Below are 19,946 nucleotides of genomic sequence, written 5' to 3'. Positions count from 1 at the left end.
ACATTTATTCTTAAGCATTTGCTTATCTAATTTTGATGAATTTTGGTTTACATTATGATGTTTATATTGTAATATCTTCATTTCCCCTCATATTTTGAAAAGACCAACTCGAAGTGACATAGACTTTTCAAAATAAGAGTCCCACTGTATTTCATGCTTGTTTATAATTAACAGTCCTGCAATATGTACACTATACAATCTTTTTTTCTGGTTATTATTGATTATTTGGTTAAACTGTATCTGGCATTTAATTCTCATTGGGTAACAGGGAGGAAAGACTTTGGACTTTATTTAACACATTTAATACAGGTTTTACTATAATTGGCACAATGCCTTTCTTTGAACTCATAATTATTGTATCAGGAAATCCCTTATGAGTTGTGTGGTTCATTACCATGTCAGACATGAATCATTACTGACCCTCCATGCTTGTTCCTGTTGCTTTTTCTCTTCCAGGTTACACGGGGCAATTGCTAATGTCTTTATGCTTCTGCAGTATGACCTTCCTCTTCTTTCACATCATCTATCAAATCACCATCTACAGTTTGCTGGCTGCAAACTCTATCAATTCTCATTTCAACTGTAAGTTATACTTCCATATTTCAAAAAGGCTCCATCAAGATTGTCATAAATTCATGCACACGCCTTATCATATGTTGGTGACTGGAAAGTTTTGCATGCAGAATTATGAAACTACAAGCAGGCCAAAGTTGTGCTTAATTTAATTTAATTTAATTTAATTTAATTTAATTTAATTTAATTTAATTTAATTTAATTTAATTTAATTTAATTTAATTTAATTTAATTTAATTTTATTTTATTTTATTTTATTTTATTTTATTTTATTTTATTTTTAAATGTATTTTTTTTATTATATTTTAATCTAATTTTATATTTAATATTTCTATTTTATCTTTTTTGTTTTAGAAATATTTATTTTGTTATTACATTTTTTATTTTTATTATTTAATTTAATACAATTTTATAAATCTATTTTATATATTGTATTTTTTACATTTACATTACATTTTTATTTTACTATAATCTTAATCTAATTTTATATTTTTATTTTTTATTCAATCGTTTTTGTTATAATATTTTATTTTATTTTTGATTGAAATGTGACAGACATTCTTTGTGAAATTCACTCTTACAGCATATGATCCTAAATCTTTCTGGCACATAGAGACCAGAGGCAATAAGTGTTTAAAGAGGCGTTATTATTATTACAGTTTTTTTTTTTTTTACTTATTATTATTTCTATATCCTGCCTTTTTTATTTAATTTATTTTCTTTCTTTTTTTTCTTTATTATTTTTTTAATGACACCTTATCATATGAGCAGGGTTTCTCATCTTACACGAGAACAGCAGTATTTTTTAGTCTTCTTTAACTTTAAATAACCATGCGGGAGGCTTATGGGAAATGTGCCACTTAGATTCGTCTTCGTCCTCCAGTTGTTCTCGTCTGAGCAATGGAAACATTACTCACATCCCTCAGAGACCGGAGAATATTTACTGTTTCTAATGCTTCAAATCTGGGAATGACAAAAGCATTCAACTTACTTTTATAACCCTTTTCTGAGCTGATTATTAGACAGTTTGGTTTACTTAGACCCTTTTCTTTCAGTTCTTTCCTGGTGTGACTTTTAAACTCAGTTCAAGTGCATCATATATCTTTCATATACTTGTTAAAATATTAAAATCGATCATATTAGATTTTTTTTTAATCACAATATCACATTTAGTTGAACTTAAATGTGTCTAACTAGCATCTCTACCCATGCTGTTTTAACTTGTATCTAATGAATACTTAGGAGCACTATCCATCAAGGGATGAAATGAATCCTTTTGTCTTGGGGCAATGAGTGATGTGTGGTGTTTTCCTTTATATATTTCCTTTATTTATATATAATATTTGCATCCTCACATTCTCCCTGTCATCAACATTAGATTATCATCTTAGAAATCAGCTTAATAAAATTAAAGAGAAAAGAGGTTATTTGAACATAGAAAAGTGTTTTTTTTTTTTAAAATACAGATAAAATATAGATATAGCACTAATGTTAAAAAATGTATTAATTATTTCTATATATCGGTATCAGTAACATTTTATGTATTCTTTTTTTATTTATTTATATTGTTGCCATTTTAATTATTTTTTATGTTTTTTATTCATTAAAATTAAAATTATCTTTGATTAATTATTTTATTGTTATTTTGTTTTAAATGGATTGAATTTAAAACATGGTTGATATTAGATAAACACATAATATCACAGCTTATTTATTTTTTTTTTTTCAATTTAAATAGGAAACTCTTCTTGTATATTGGGTCTGCACTTTTATCCATCAATACTGTTTGGTTATAAAAAAAAATACAAAATTTAATATCAGTATTTTTCTTTAAACACAGATATAACACACTAACATTAATACAATTTATTAAGTATATAAAAAATTACTACATTGGTACCAGTTATTTTTATGTATTATTTTTTTATTATTTAATTTTTTTAATTATTTAGTTTCATATTTTATATTTTTAATTAGGTCAAATTTTTATTTTATTTTAATATTTTTATGAAATTAAAAAGAGCAAAGGGCAAGTGAAGGAAGAACAGTGCTTCTCTGTAAATAGAACAGCCCGCTCTTTTTAAAGAGTACGTGTCATCTCATCACATGAATCATCTCTAGATACATTAATTCAGTCTTCCTCAAAGAGCTCAGAAGTGACCCACAGTGACCCTACAGTCTGACAAAACAAAGCACCTTGGCTCTCGTCATTGTTTCATGAAAGCCCACGGTGCAAGTAGTTATCAGAGAATCACCCTGTGCTTTTAAAGTCAGCGTGCTGGAAAATCCTTTACAATTGGTAGTAAAGCTTTATCTTTTCTATTTACCAGGTTCAGCGTGGGAGAAGTCAATACGACAGATTGGTTTCGAGAGGTGAGTCCAAGCGCTTATTTTAATCACAAGCCTATAACCTGCCTTACAAACATTTTATGAAGGTTTCATTTCATGCCTGTTTATCAAACTCTCACATATCGCTATTGTGAATATGAAAGGTGTTTAATTGGAAATGTTTTTACTGCATGAAATCTTTTTTACAACTGCTTCTTAACAGCAAGACTCTAACAACCTGCAGCAAGCACCGCAAAAACATCCCTGAATATTGATTGAGTCTTTATAGAGAGTTTTGAGGAGGAAAAGAAAAAGAATTGTTGCTTCCAGAACTTTGAGAGCGGTTAAATACTGTGCAGGATATACTATACACTAAATGCTGTTTTAAAAAGAACGTGAATCTACATTATGCAATAATGACAGTCATATATGCACCATTTTTTTTCTGTTCAAAAGTGTAGTCAGTAAGATTTTTAATGTTTATGTATAATAATAAAACTCTCTCTGCTCTGCAAGACAGATTTTTACAATCTGAAATAACCGTTTTCTTTTTGAATATATTGTAAAATGACATTTACTCCTGTGATCCGCAGCTGTATTTCCAGCATCATTCCTCCAGTCTTCAGTGTCACATGATCTTCAGAATAGTATAATAATAATAAATACCATTAATATATTATATATAATTGTTATTTAATGTTATTATTATTATTAGTAGTAGTAGTAGTATAGAAATAATACAAAATAGCATTTTCATTTATTATTATTATTATCATTATTTCAAGTAATGATAACTCTTACAGTATCAGTCAAAGTAATATTCGAAAAAATATATAACCATTTAGTGATATTAACCTTTGGAATAGTAGTACAGTATTGCATTGTCTAGTATTGTTTTCTAGTACTGTAAGGTAATGGTTTTCCTGATGTTTGGAGTCACTTAGAAGTGTGTAATATCTTGGACACATAAGAGGGATGTGTTTTCGGTTTGAAGTACTTCAGCAAACAGAGACAGATAACATTACGCTTCGTCTGAAAGTCATTGTTCAGAGCTGAAATAGGGAACGTAATTTAGCGGAGGAGAGGTCCTGAAGACAGTTGCATCAAAATGGAAATTAATATGATGCAAAAAAGCTCTTAAAGCTGTTGTGTTTTATGATATTTTCACAGTTAGAATTATATAAAAAAAAAAATTAAAAAAAAAAAAAAAAAAAAAATATATATATATATATATATATATATATATATATATATATATATATATATATATATATATAATTTATATATAATTTATATATATAAATATATATAATTTTTAATTAAATTAAATTAAATTAAATTAAATTAAATTTTATTTTATTTTATTTTATTTTATTTTATTTTTAAATCCTGATGCACCGATGCGGAAATTAAGGCAGACATTATAGCAAAAGAGTCAGTAATGCCTCAAGGTTTAGTTTTGTTTACAATCTGCATTTAAATAGAGTAAACGCTTTTGGGGCAAAGAAAAAGGAAGTCCTTTTCATTTGCTGTAAACCAAATACTTAAAACCCAATAGTGACTTTTTTATTTTTTATTATTGATTTATTGTTAAGTTTTGTTCAGATACAGTAAAATCAGCTGTTTACTCAAACATAGAGTCATGCTAACTTCACTTTCCTCATCTTGTGGTACATATAGTCTGACCGGAGGGCACATTATATCTTGTATAAGCACATAAGTCATCCATACATGTCCAGTTATTGTGTTCACCATATGTTTCCTTTCATAATAGCATGAATAACTGCTTTTCATTGTCTCAATGATCAACAAAACACCTTCATTCAGACCTGTTTTGACTAAATCCTCCCGACTCCAACTAAGCACTTCAAGACTTCATTTCACTCTTGTGTGAAATGTGTTTTATGAGAAATATTTATACTTTTTTAATATGGTGCAAGTCTGATTTTACTGACCTGGGTGTGGAAGCATATAAACGGCACACAACAGATGTGTGCAAAGCTCAAACTGGAAAATGTTTTCCACCCTCACAGATGGCGTGCGGTTTAATGGGAATTCTGGCGATGCTAGTTTTCTTTGTTATAGTCACGATCCCCTGTAACAGGTTCATGTGAATACTGGACGTCTGCAAAGCTTTTCAAAACACATGTTAAAGAAAGATGCATGAATCATGGTGTGTGTTGATGTGCTGTCTGTGTTCGTAGTGTTATTGGTGCAGATGCAGGCAATGGTATCCGAGTTTTCCTTCCGGATATTGGGATGTTCATGGCGAGTCTGTCCGTGTGGCTGCTGTGCAGAAAGCTGGTTCAAAAGCGTTCCAGTGAAGAAATGGCCCGGGACAACTATGACTTTGAGGCGGAGGTCAGGGTTCCTGCATTGCCTGATGAATTACTCAAACACACACCTGCTTGTTTTCTTACTCCGCTATAGTGACATATCTCTCATATCAGTCCATGCTTTCATTCTTCTCACACCATAAAATAATTTAAACTCAAATCAGTGTTTTATATTTCATAAGTAGACAGTATAATGTACAGTCAGCCCTTTATTATCACCAAATAAATCTATATGTCTACATTAAAGGTACAGGTTGTAGGACCTGCCACTAGAGGGCGCACTACCAAAACAATAACAAGTTTGAAGTTTGTTGCGAAGCTACTTCTGCATTTGTCCACGACACAGATGTCATGTGGTTTCTACGTCAGTAAAGACACAAAAACACGAAACATGGAAAACAAAACATTTGTTTATTTTAGCCAATATTATTTGCTCATTAACATTTCAAAAAATATAATGCATTTTTTTTTTCTGTTTTTGTACTGTCAACTGTTTTTTTTCCATTGTACTCTGCACATTTGGTCAAGTGTTTTAGGTCATGTGGTACAGTGAATGTGCATGATTCTAATGTTCTGTGATCAAACACAGGAGGAGAATGACGAGAAGATGGAAGACGGTGACGATGAAGAGATGATCTTTGATGAGGACTTTGATGCAGAAGATGAAGCAGAGAAAGAGCACGGGGAGGCAGAAGGTCTGGATGAGGAAGAGGAGGAGGAGGAAGAGGAGAGCATAAAGATGAAGATCCTGCGCAGAGTAGCAGGAGTGGCAGCCAAACTCAAAGAGAGCATCGGTAACCTCATCACTACTGCTGGACAAGTGGTGGTTACCATTCTCCTGGGATTAACAGGTGCGGACACGGGATACTTGGTTTTAAATAGACAAGCATTCAAATGATTGGGGTCGGTAAGGTTTGAATGATTTTGATAGACTCTATATTTATATATAGAACCATAACCATCATCATAATCTATCATTTGCATCTTTAACCATGAACCATCTCAGCTGCATTTATTTGATAAAAAATCCAGTAAAACTGTAATACTGTGAAATATCATTACAATTTAAAATAACTGTTTTTCGTTGTAATATATTATAAAATATAATTTATTTCTGTGATGCTCCGCTGTATTTTCAGCATCATTCCTCCAGTCTTCAGTGTCACATGATCTTCAGAAATCATGAAAATATACTGATTTGCTGCTCAAGAAAAATGTCTGATTATTATCAATGTTGAATACAGTTGTACTGCTGAATATTTTGTGGAAACCATGATTTATTTTTATTTTTTTACTTTATAAATGTTTCTGCTGTCACTTACAGAGCCTAAACTTTAGAACGGTAATGCAAAAGCAACTGAGATCATTTTGCATTCAATTTATATAATATATTTCATGAAAATTGACATATATTTCTGTGAATAAACGTACAGCTCATATTTAATCCCAAAAATTAAAAGCAAATATAAAAATTCTATTACATGAAAAAAATTACGATTTTTTTGTAACGTTAAAAATATCTTGCATTGTATTTTTTGTATTAATAATCACACACTCTACCTAAATATTTATTGTTTATACCGTGAAAACTGTATATCATCCTTAAAGAATGTACAAAAAAAGTCCTTTATAAATTAAATCATTTATAATGAAATATAAAAATAAATTATGAAAATAATGTCTCAATGCAAATAAATATGAATGTACAAATTCTAAATATATATAAAAAAAAAGCATGATCAATTAAAGGTGTAACCGGTCAATGCTCTGGTCTCCAGGTGTCACGCTTCCCTCTCTGAGCTCAGCCGTCTACTTCTTTGTGTTTTTGGGGCTGTGCACGTGGTGGTCGCTCTGCAAGAGCTTCGACAAGCTCTTCTTCAGCTGTCTGTGTGTCCTCATGGCCATCTTCAGTGCTGGGCATCTCATCATACTTTATTCCAACCAGTTCCAGTTCCTGCAGGAAACCATCAGCCTCAACGACAGCTACAGCAGGTCAGACACCAGCAATATCTATAACAGCAACCTGAATTAAAAAGGTGAACGGTTAGAATTATGGCCAGTGACAGAAGAAAGTGCAAACATGGTGTAGATGTTACTACATCCAAAGGGCAACAGAAAAATACAGACTTGGTTAAACAAAAAACAAAAACAAGATTCACTGTTTTGGATCACTTCATTTAATCTGGGAATGTACATAGAATGTATAAATACAGAATATGCATCTGGTGCACGATAGAGTAAACATTTACTAGTGCATGCAGCACAACAACAACAGCTTCCCCCGGGTCCTAATGCCGTCTGGTAAGGTGTTTTATTTATTTAGTATTTTGATTAAAAAGTCATAAAAATCACAAACATGACACGTAAATTAATTCATTTTACTGATTTTTTTATTCTTGTGTAATATATTTATTCTTGTGTACTTGATTCACTTAGAATTTTTACAATTAGCCTATTTTACTTGAAACAATTAAACCATTTAAAGGTTATCCTCTGTCTGAATTGTTTTTTATTATTATTTTCAAATGATAAAATAACAAGTAGGTTTTTGTTAAAAACGAAGCAAAATAGAAAAAAATTACTTGTTTATAATCACAGGAGAGAGAAAGATATTATATATATCAGTATCAATATTGGCCAAAATAAGATGAAAAATATCGGATATCTCCAAAAATTCAATATCATGCATCACTACATTTTTCATCTTATTTTGGCAAATATCTGATGCCAATACCTAAATATTTCCTTTCTTTTCAGAATTTTTACAACTCTTTTGCTTTAGACCATCTAAATCTTTAAATAAAATGTTAAGGTTATTACTGCATCTGTCTGAAAAAAAGCAATGACCAATTTATAGTTATTCTCAAATTATAAAATAACTTCATTATTGTTTATTTAATTATAAAAAGTAGGTTTTTGTTAAAAATAAAGCAATTAAAAAAAAACTTGTTTATAATCACAAGAGAGAGAAAAGGGAAATATACTGGTAATGGTATTGGATATAGGTCAAAATAAGATGACTAAATAGTTAGAAAATAAATAAATAGAGTTGTGTCCTGATATGACACAAAAACAAGAGCACACACACACACACACACACACACACACACACACACACACACACACAGTATAAATATAGAAAGCTTTATGCAAATAATCTGCTCTATAATTTAGTGGACTCTGAATGCAAGTTTGTACGACAGTGCCAGTAATACTCATAAAATATGTCATATGTTTAATGTCATCATATGGATATTAATCTGCACCTGCCGTGTGCTGTAAATAATGAATGAGAATGAGAATACCCATCATGCCCTGCAGCGAAACATGGCCCTATTTCCTGTGTCTGGCCTCTGATAGACACATAGTGTTCAGGCGGTGTACAGATAAAAGTTTCCGTGTCCCATCTGTTCTTGTTTGTTCTGACAAAGGGCAGTCCACAAAAGAGCTGCAGACGAACCACAGAGTTACACGCAGAACAAGTAAAGCATAATAAATATAGCATCATTAATGCATTTCAGCCGAATGCTGTGTATGTACAGTATACTGTATGCCAAAGAAATGACTCATTCATTGTTTTACATTAGATCCATCATTTTTATGATGTGATTAACAAGACAGTTTTAAGTGTTAATTATGCATTAAGGTAATAGCATATTATTGTACTTACATCACCATAGCATAACAAGCATGAGAAATATTGCTGCATAAAGGCATTTCTTTAAAAAAAAAAAAAAAAAAAAACCTGCCCACAAACTTAAAAAAAAAAAAAAAAAAAAAAAATTTCATCATAAAGAACTAATTTTATATTTCATATATATTTGGATAATATTTCTGTGAAGAAATGTCTATCTCGTATTAGATTTATTAGCATTATTACATTAAGGTTATGAAAATTGAGCACACCCCTAAATAGTCCTTATCATCATAATAATAATAAAAAAAACATTATGCTGTAATAAAAATAGTACTTTCTAATTTGAATAAAATATCATTAAATATAATAAATATATAATGGAAATATTGTCACAATGCAAAAAAAAAAAAAAGTAATGTAAAAATTCTAAATATTTTAAGAAGATTTGCAACAGTGGAAAAGGCTGTCAGTAAAATAGCTTAAAAATTCTATATTTTGTACTTGCTGCATTGCATTCTGGCATTGCCTTCACCATGACAAATAAATGCTGTATGCTTTCTAATTGGGCCATGATATATAATTACACTCCCTTTTAGAGCAGTTTTGCATTGGGATCAGCCTTAAAGTACAGTTTTATTTACAACTATGAAAAATCACCGGAGATTATTGGAGTTTGTTTTACAAGGACAAAACATTTCATTCTTGCCATTTCAAAATTCTATGTTTTATTAATTGTTACTTGCTGTCGTAAACTGAAAAAGTGATTTTAATTTTCTACCCCTTTTTTTTTTTAAATGTGAAATAATCAGATCAATAGGAAAGATGGTTTTATGAATACGAGGAATGTTCAACCACAAATCAATCATTATTTACTGAAGAAAGAACATCTGGTGTGTTCCTGGTGTGTTACTCTTGAGTGATGAATTCACTGGTTAAAGCCGTTTTTAAGGTTTGCCTGTCATTGTGTTTATAGTTATGATCTCAAGGTTAATTAAAATGACTGAAACTCAAGTTAGAAGTGCATTATGGTCAGATAAACTCATTAAACTCAAAAAGTGATGTTCTTCCTCAGTATATTGTCTTATTTTCCACAACAAATATCTACATTCTTCAATCAAGAGCGAAATTACACAAGATATTAAGACTTGTTTTCAGAAAAAATCATCAAAATTAAGTGAGTAAGAAAAAACAAGGGCAAAGAAAAAATAATCTTGTTTTTTCTTTAAATTAACTGAATTTGTCTGACCCTATTTGCAGACATTTTTCTTGTTTTGAACAAAAATTTTCCAGAAAACAAGGCATACAACAACAAAGTCATTTTGCATCCCAAATAAATGTTATTTATTTAAATGTATTTATCTATTGAAATGAATCTTGATTTAAGGACGTTTAGATTTATTTATTTTCCATTGATCTGCATGACTGTGTTGACAGCCAGCACTTTCCACATCACTTCCTGTTTTCCCCTTCACATGGGTTGTGGTCATGTGATCATTTCTGTCACAGCAACAGTAGAGAGCAGAATAAAAATGATATCATCAAAGCAAAATGACCCGGTTTACTTTCTTCCTCCACAGTTTGTTTGGCATCTCCTCCATCATTCGAACCGACTGTTCCTCGACCTGGAAACTCACTGTCAACAGTGGCCTGAACTGGCACCATTTCCTCAATCCCATCATGCTCTTGGTTCTGTACTACACACTGGCCACCTTGGTCCGTCTGTGGCTGCAAGATCCCATGATCACGGTGAGCCTAATGCCACTTGAAGTGAAAAAAAGTACTAATATTTTATAGTGTATTTTAAGTATTTGAATATGCACACTGGCAAAAAAAAAATATTTTAATGAGATTTTCCAGTTAAAAATATCCAAATATCAATTAAACAATATATTTGACATTAATTCCATTGGAAAATAAACATAAAAATCTTGTTTTAAGCATTAACTTCACTAGATTTGATGAATGGATAAAAATGGTTTACATATAAATGTACTTTAAAAACAAGTATTGTATTGTATTTTACACAAAAAACATTGTTTTACTTTTATTATTGATGTCAAGCTTGTCTCAATTTAATGCATTTAATACACTTTAATACAAAGAAATTAATTTGGGGATTTTACAAAAGGCAAACATATTGAGGACGGAGGGACAAATATATATAATGATTTATTGACCAATTAACATTTAGTTTAAAAAAATGTTAAAGCAAGTAAAATTTTTGGTTAAAATAAAGAAATATGCAACATTTCTTAATAAATAAATGTTAATATTCCTTAATAAATATTAGTCATTAGACTGTGTATAATATGATTTGCTTATATTAAAAAGTGTTACTATTATAAAACTAAAACTTAAATGATTTTTGTTACTTTTTTAAATAAAATAAATGTTAACCTTATATAATATATATATATAAAATTTAATATAAAAAATGTAAACCTTTATAAAATAAAATTAATAAAAAAACTATTAAAAATGACAGTAACACAAGAATATTTAAAAAACGTATACTAAAATTATTGTGAAAAATATTAACAAAAGAATCATGCATATAAGAGTATATCAATGATACTAAAGTAACACTGATATGAAGATGTATATGATAGGTAGATAACATGTACAATGTTGGTTTGATCTCTGTCACATTTTCTCCATCTGTCCACATGCTTTATAAAGCTTTATAGAGCTTTAAAACCTCACATGCATGAGATTATTGATTCACACGCCTTCAGATATTGAGAGTTTTCCTTCCTAAGCTGCTCCACAATGCATGTTTTAACTTCGTTCACACTCACTGAATATGTGTCTGTGTTTATTGATTTTCCTCCAGCAGAAGAGTGAGGAAGAGGAGATAAACGAGGAAAATGAGTCTGCTGGAAACCGTTTCATTTACACGTCGATCAGGAAGAGGCTGCTCTGGTGGAAAGCGCATCAGACGACTGAGGAAACAAATGTGAGGGAACAAAGAGCATTTAAAAAAAATGTCTCACAATGCAGTACTTTATCCTCAAAGCCACAATATAAGTCTGAATTTAACATGCATGTAATGAAGTCATAGACTAGTGAAACAAAAGCATTCAAAATACACTTGAAAGTGTTTATTTTATTACACTTTATCTATTTGTGTCTTAAACTTTAGCGTCCAGCCTCTCCCGTCAATATGAAAGGTTTCTGTGAATGTGTGTGAATAGTGCGGCTGTTCTTTGCTCTGCTCAGCACTGATGTGATGTTAGAGAACAGTTTAATGTTATCAATCCTCCGGTGTTCATCAGTATATTCACCTCGCCCCGTCTGCTGTCTTTCTTTCTCTCTCTCTCTTTCTCTTTAGCTCATTTCCACTCTGGATGGGTACAGCACCTCAGAGGTTTGAAGTCTTATGTAACTTTGTGTTTGCAGATTTTAACTGTAGACAAATATAGTGTGATTGATTTAAGCTTTTTAGCAGCTTGTGTTTGTGTGTATGCTGCTCTTGATGTGGCGAAACTTGATCTCTTCGGGTGAATCTTCAAAACTGTAAAATGATAAGAAAAAGATGCCTTCCCACCCTTTTAAAATTTTCATGAGTAGTTTTTTTGTAAATCTCATTATATTATATATATATATAATATATATAATAAACTGCAATACTGTGCAATTTATCTATGATTTGAAATTCTTTTCCATTTATTAAAATTATAATATAATTATTTATTTTCAGTTATAACTTTTTATTTCCCATTAATCCCATAAAAATTGATTAGTATTATTAGTTTCTTTAAAAAAAAAAGTTATCGTTAATTACAGCAGCATTTGATTGATATTAATCACATATTAATCAATAACAGTAATAAAAATTTACTGTATTTTTTATTTCGGATTTATTTATTTTACAACCAGGTGAATGAGAATTTGTAGCAAAAATATGTGGTTAAAGAAAATGTCACAATTCAAAAAATTATTTCTATTGAATGTAATTATTATTTTTTTCTTCTTCTTTCTTTTTTTTTGTGACATTTTCTTGTAGGTTTTGTGAGATTTGGACAAGCAAATATTTTTACACACTTTAACTGTGAATTAAAACACTACTTATTTGTTCAAATTAATTGTACATTTTATTTCATATTCTTAAACTGTCTGCAAAAATGATTTTAGTTTAAAAAATTAATTTTGCATGCTGTATATTAATTGCTTTTAGATAGATTTGAGTAATTTTCTGTTCATATTACATGACCTGTTCCTTGTGTAATTTTTCCCCCTGTTATTATGAAGGTAATGTTGCTTAACTCTAACGGGACGTCGTTTGACTATGTGTCTGCTGTGCCCATTGAGAACGGACCGGTCACTCTGGATATTTACTCAGCTCCTCAGTATAAAGTGGATCAGTCTGTTGAATTTGACGGTGAGATACCATAAATACACATCCTTCATTTATATAGCGCTTATATATATATATATATATATATATATATATATATATATATATATATATATATATATATATATATATATATATATATATATATATATATATATCCATAGATATTGTTTAACTGTGAAATGCCTAGTACAATTAAATCTATATATTATATCCAGGGTTATTATAGTTATACAAATATATTGTAATAATGTTATATAGTAATTAAAACACTAATTAAAATATCAGATAGTAATCAAAACAATGTTACCTTAAAATATGAAAAATACTTAAAAATATGTAAAAACGTTATTAATTTCAGTTAGTTGCTAAGGCGTCACTTCTATTTAGTTTAACTTAATGTACGTAAAAAACAAACAAAAATAAAATAAAAATGAAACTAATAAAAAAGACAAAAACTTGCCTTTTCATTCTGAAGATGTTTATCTTAAAAAGTAGAAACTAAAAGCCAATTTAAAAACAAAGTGTACCACAGTATAGTGTTCTACTCTTCAGTATCTAGTTTATTTGATACTAAGGCTCTGTAAAAAACAATATGGTAAAAACTGGGGCAAATCCAGTGACTAGTTCTTCCTCACTGTAACATGGTACTTTATAAACACAACTGATTAAAATCTCTCCACTGTCTGGGGCTGAGACTAGTTTCTAGTTAACTATTTGATCATTCCACTGACATTTGGAAAAATGACTGTATTATTTATAATGTCCCGCACAGAGAAGACAGATGAAAACACAGCTGAGCTCAACGACTCACAGCTGGAGGAAGAGGAGAAGACAGACGAGGAAGAGGAAGAGCAGGGCGGACCGCCAGACGCTCTCGTAAAAGTGTTCAAGTTTATCATGAAGCAGAGCTACATCTGTGCTCTTATTGCTATGATGGTGAGAAGGTCAAAGGTTAAATGAGGTTAAAGGGATAGTTCACCCAAAAATGAACATCTGCTGTTAATTGCAGGCCATGGAAGGTGTACAGTAGGTGACTTTTTTCCTGAGTAGAAAAGTAAAGATGATTTTTATGTGAAATTGTGGTCCTTGGTGATTCATAAAATATAAGTAAAAAAAAATCAAGGCAAACAAGTTAATACCTGTGGCTTCTGTTGATATATTGAGTTCTTATGAAGTGAAAATATCAGTTTGTGCAAGAGACTGATTATTATTTACAACATTATTACCTGTAATTCAGAGCCTGATGCAAACTTTATATACCTTAGGCATGTAAAACATCCATCATTTTGGGTGCTTTAGTAATAATAATATATGTTACATCACTACATGAACTGTTGAATCAGTTTTTTGAACCAGAAGCGAAATGTCTAAAAGAACCAGTTCATGGAGAAGAATCATATTTCCATTTGCCTGAGGCTGTGAATTAGAGATCATAATGTTGTAAATAATTAATAATAAGTTTCTTGCACAGACCAGTCGTTTCACTTCATAAGACCTCAATAAATTGTCAGGAGCCACGGGTATCAATTTTGTGTTACTTGATATGTTTTTTAATTCTCAAAAACTGGGAGCTGCTTACTTGTATTTCATGAATCACCGAAGACCATGGTTTCAGCTAAAAAACAGCACGTTTAAATTTTTGGGTGAGCTATCCCTTTAACTTTTCTTTTGAAGTACTACATTTGATTTCGAGTAGAAAAGCATGAAAATACAAGCCTTGACATCTCATCACTCTGTCTCCATTTGTAAGGCGTGGAGTATAACGTACATTAGCTGGCCAACGTTTGTCTTTCTGCTGTGGTCCTGTACTCTGTGGATGGTGCGAGACCGGAGGAAATATGCCATGCTGACCTCCCCGTTCATGGTGGCCTATGGGAACTTCCTGCTGGTCTTTCAGTATATCTGGTGTTTTGAGCCCTTGAGACCAGTGCCAGGTTTCTTTCTGAAGATGGAGGTGCCCTTCAGTGAACTGAGCAACAAGGTAACAATTACACAATAAACTCCCTGATTTGTGTAAAGATTTTGTATGTAAGTAGTGTATGTAATATATACTGTATATACAATTTAATAAGCAGATTTATTTTTTAGCAAATACAAATAATGCATGTTTTATTTTTAGCAGCTGGTATATATTAATTATGTCATGAATAAATATATAGAATGCCTGTTAAAATTTTGGAATTTAGAATTTTTTAATGTTTTGAAAAAACTGAACAAAACTGAATTTATTTTATCAAAAATACAGCAAAGACTGAAATATGTGGAATGTGATTTGATTTTTTTTTTTAAATTGGTGCTTAGTAGTCAATTGCAAAAATTTTATTGCCTATACAAAAAAAAAAATCGGGGGGGGGGGCTTCTTTTGTAGCTTCTTTTGTATCTTCTCATACACATCTTTACTCTCTTTAGCTTTTCTGATTAAAATGATTGATTTATTTTTTTCCTTTTTATTTTTATTTTTTATAAATATACTATTTATATTAATGGTAGTGTATCACGGTTTCCACAAAAATATGAAGCAGTACAATTGTTTGATAATAATCAGAAATGTTTCTTGAGCAGCGAATCAGCTTATTTGAATGATTTCTTAAGGATCATGTGACTGATGCTGAAATTTAGCTTTGATCACAGGAATAAATTACATTTTAATATAGTATTTAAATATATTTATATAGAATACAATCATTTGGAATTTCACTGTTTTACAAATGTTCTTCTTTTACTGTATTTTTGAACAAATATTTGCAATCTTAGTGAGCAAAAGTGACTTTCAAAAACTTTTAAAAATCACACTGACCCCAAATTTATGAATGAACTAGTGTATGATTTAAAATAAATGTCATTTCTATGTAGTATTTAAAGATTTTTTTTAAGATATTAATTTATTTGCATTAATAGCTGGAAAGTACCACAACTATAATGCAACCCTATGACTTAATAAACTTACTTTTGATACAAAATGTCAGTATACCGTGATTTATTTATACATTTCAACCCATTCTTGCTGTTCTCAAAAGTGAGTTGCTACAGTTGCTGTTTCTGTCATTGTGTCTGTAGGTTCTGTGTCAGCTGAGTTTCTGGCTCCTGCTTCGACAAACTTTGATGGAACGACAAGAGAAGATCGAAGAGGAAGCATCGCTTTGTGACGTCAAAGTAGATGAGCAGGAACAAAGTGGGTTGTTCATTGAAATCTAAAACAAATGGTTTCCTATTTATAGCATACAGACTAAATCTTATAATCATCACAGTCTTAATGCATAAAAAACACCTTTCCATATGGGTTTTAGAGGAAGAAAAAGAGGAAGAGGAGGGGGACGAGAATGACATGATGCATGTGATTGGGAAACTGGTGATGGGTCTGCTGGTGAAATACTGGATCTATATCTGCGGAGGAATGTTCTTCTTCGTCAGCTTCGAAGGAAAGATGGTCATGTACAAGATCGTCTACATGATGATGTTTCTGTCCTGCGTGGCTCTTTACCAGGTGCTGCTATCTAACCCTATAAAGCCAGACAGGTTGTTGGGATTTTGACTTATGGCCATATGCCTGTGGAACCAAGTACAGGTCACACTACAAAAAATAGAATATATATGGGAAAGAAAAGAATGGTGAACAATACATATTTAACTAAAATAGGCTTAATTTTATATGTATACAGTAACTTGCCCAGAAATGAATGTGTGTGTGTGTGTGTGTGTGTTGTGTGTGTGTGTTGTTTGTTTATATATATATATATATATATATATATATAAGGGATGAGACAATTCTCAATATGATATTAAACCGTTCTGAAGTGGCATCTAGATGCATTTCCACATTTCCACAGACAGGTCATGAATGCATTTAACTTGCAGTAACAACAGCATAAATAATGTTTTGATGTTTAAAAAAACTTTCAATACAGATATTTTAAATTATTTTTTGGGGAAAAAAAGGGAAATATGTTTTAATTATAATCTCAAAATCAGTGCCTGAGTGAGATATTGAGTCATTCATTCAACTGATTCGTTCAAACAGCTGATTGATTCAGTAATGAAACATTGTCATGTGTTGCTCAGAGACGCAAAACAGTTCTGATGTGGCTTTGTGAGAAACTATTTTCGTTGATAAAACGAAAATGTAAATGTAAAAAGTCTAAAATGTAAGTCAGTTAGTATAAACTTATTGTTTATTGGACAGTTTCATAAAACCAATATCACATTTGCAATTGTACTGATAATTGGAGAAAAACATCACTCTTTGAGTGATATGAACAATATCAGATGATAAATATAAAAGATATATAAAAGTCATACGGGGACATATTTATCATAGTTAATGCATGCACTCTCTTGGTGTGTTATGTTTGGTTTGTATGATATACTCGATAATGGCAAATCGCATATTGTTTCAACAATAATTGTGATATTATTGTAGATGATATATATTGCACAACCCTAATTTATTACATTGTGTTTTTTTGCATAAAGATAAGCCTCATTTATTATACATTTATTGCAAATTTATATACATTTATATATCTTTTTTTAATTTAGTGTAATATACAATATATATAAATGTAATGTATTTTTATCATAATTCTATCAATAGAATTTACATAAATGTAATTGCTAATTATTATTTGATTGTATTTTTGAATAAAATATGTCTATATTATTTATATGAATGATAAATGAGATGTTTAACCAAAAATATTATGATAAAAGAGATAAATATTAAAGCTGCAGTCGGTAACTTTTGACGCTCTAGCGGTTAATAAACAGAACTGCTTGCGTCTTGCGGAAGAACATCGTAGCCGGATCTACTTCTCTCTGTTTATGTCTATGAAGAATCACAAAGGTACTGGGTTACTCCGCCGCGGTACCCCCGAAGCAATCTAAAATAGTCCGAATATAAACACTTATTATAGGTGAAAGAATTTATTTAAGAATTTATCAGGACATAATGACAGGTTTAATAAATATTTTTTTACAAAAGTTCCCTACAGCACATTTAAATATAAATTATGACAGAACTTAATTTTGTGGGGAACTTTTCCTTTAAAGGTGTTTGACAGACAGTGTTGTTCTCCTCAGGTGCATTATGAATGGTGGCGCAGGATCCTGAAGTACTTCTGGATGTCTGTGGTGATGTACACCATGCTAGTGCTCATCTTAATCTACACCTGTCAGTTTGAGAACGCCATCGACTACTGGTCCAAAATGACGGGGTTTTCAATAAATGGGTGAGTTTTGAACCTCCTTATTTTATGTTTAATCAGGTGGATTTACCTCCAACCATACTAGTGAGCTTCTTTGATGTCTGCATTTATTTTATTTTATTTTATGCATTTAGCAGACGCTTTTATTCAAAGTGACTTACATTGCATTCAGGCTAACAATTTTGTCCTGTCATGTGTTCCCCGGGGATTCAAACCTCCAACCTTGCGCTTGTTAAAGCAAATGCTCTACCAATTGAGCTACAGGAACACTAAACAGTGTTTGAACTGAATTTAAAACTTATATTTGGGGCACAAAATTTATTGGTGTTGCTTTCGATTCCGACCAAAATAAAAGTGTTTTAAGTCAGAAGAATGCGGTAATGATTCCCTGTCGCTCTCTCAGACTGGAGGCCATGGGTCTGGAGAAGTACATCCTCTCTGATCTGTTCACCCGTATCTTCATCCCCACGTCCTTCCTGCTGGTCTGCATCCTGCACCTGCATTACTTCCACGACCGCTTCCTGCAGCTCACCGATCTCAAAGCCGTCATCAGCAAAGAGCAGAGCACCATTTACAGGTAAGAGATGACGGCTTTCCCGCTAGTCACAGCTGATGCTACCAGGAAGTGATGTCATTTTACGTCATGTCTCATAATATCTGAAATCTGATTCAACGAGTCACATTTAAGGTCGTAACACAAATGCATACCAGTAACCACATATCAAATCAACTATTTTCTTAGTGAGATAATAATAATAAAATAAAGAATAATAAATATGCATTACGAGAGCTAATATTCAATAAACGATTATAATTGTCGTCATAATGATTATTACGTGATTGTGATTGATTATGGTTGTTATTAGTATTTATTATTATTACTAGGCGGTATAATATATCGAGTTTGTTCGATATTTAGATAAATAGGCTATATGGTATGAGGCAATCACGTCTTTATCAATATCATATATTTAAAATCAATAACAGTAGAGGACAGAGAGTGAGCTGCTGTGGGCAAAGTGCAGACTCCAGTTTGTCCTAACCTTTTAAAGCTGTTAGACCAATCTGATGCTCTGACAAAAATGCGACATGCGCGGTTTAATGCACACACACAAACACACACACACACACACACACACACACACACATGTATATACTGTAAATTAAGCTTTCTCTTCTAATGCAATCTTCCGATGCGATCTCTAGACTGGCTCATCCTGACGGGAGTCTGGCCGATCTGACAATGATGAGCTCGTCTCCAGAGCCGCTGCTGAAGGAGGAGAAAGAGAAAGAGTCCATGAACGAGGTGATGCTTGTGGACTGTGTGGACGAGGAGAAGAAGAAAGAGTCTCTGTCCATCCATTCAGCTCATCTGTCCAGTCAGGAGGACCTTCAGCAGTTCAGCGCCGCCACCGATCCTGAAATGCCCTCCGAACAGAGCTCAGGTACTGTCCAGTCTTGTCCAGTCTGGCTAGTTTAGTTTATTCATTCTAGTACAGTATATTTTCCAT

General features: G+C 31.4%; 1 protein-coding gene across 1 annotated transcript in view; it reads left to right on the top strand.

Moving 5' to 3' along the window:
- The first annotated feature begins 469 nt into the window (after positions 1–469).
- LOC127938001 (piezo-type mechanosensitive ion channel component 2-like) overlaps positions 470–19,946 on the top strand; it is a 52,315-nt gene continuing 32,838 nt past the window's right edge. Inside the window, exons 1-16 of the mRNA XM_052534359.1 lie at positions 470–582; positions 2,904–2,946; positions 5,106–5,268; positions 5,827–6,088; positions 7,016–7,229; positions 10,452–10,620; positions 11,708–11,830; positions 12,206–12,241; positions 13,126–13,255; positions 14,007–14,170; positions 14,985–15,215; positions 16,292–16,406; positions 16,522–16,718; positions 18,311–18,459; positions 18,839–19,012; positions 19,642–19,880. Coding sequence (XP_052390319.1) covers positions 477–582; positions 2,904–2,946; positions 5,106–5,268; positions 5,827–6,088; positions 7,016–7,229; positions 10,452–10,620; positions 11,708–11,830; positions 12,206–12,241; positions 13,126–13,255; positions 14,007–14,170; positions 14,985–15,215; positions 16,292–16,406; positions 16,522–16,718; positions 18,311–18,459; positions 18,839–19,012; positions 19,642–19,880 — 2,515 coding nt within the window. The 5' untranslated portion in view covers positions 470–476. The remainder of the gene's footprint in view (positions 583–2,903; positions 2,947–5,105; positions 5,269–5,826; positions 6,089–7,015; positions 7,230–10,451; positions 10,621–11,707; positions 11,831–12,205; positions 12,242–13,125; positions 13,256–14,006; positions 14,171–14,984; positions 15,216–16,291; positions 16,407–16,521; positions 16,719–18,310; positions 18,460–18,838; positions 19,013–19,641; positions 19,881–19,946) is intronic.

Source organism: Carassius gibelio, chromosome A2, assembly GCF_023724105.1.
Source record: "Carassius gibelio isolate Cgi1373 ecotype wild population from Czech Republic chromosome A2, carGib1.2-hapl.c, whole genome shotgun sequence".
NCBI classification, from domain to species: Eukaryota; Metazoa; Chordata; class Actinopteri; order Cypriniformes; family Cyprinidae; genus Carassius; species Carassius gibelio.
This window is presented reverse-complemented; position numbering and strand designations above follow the sequence as displayed.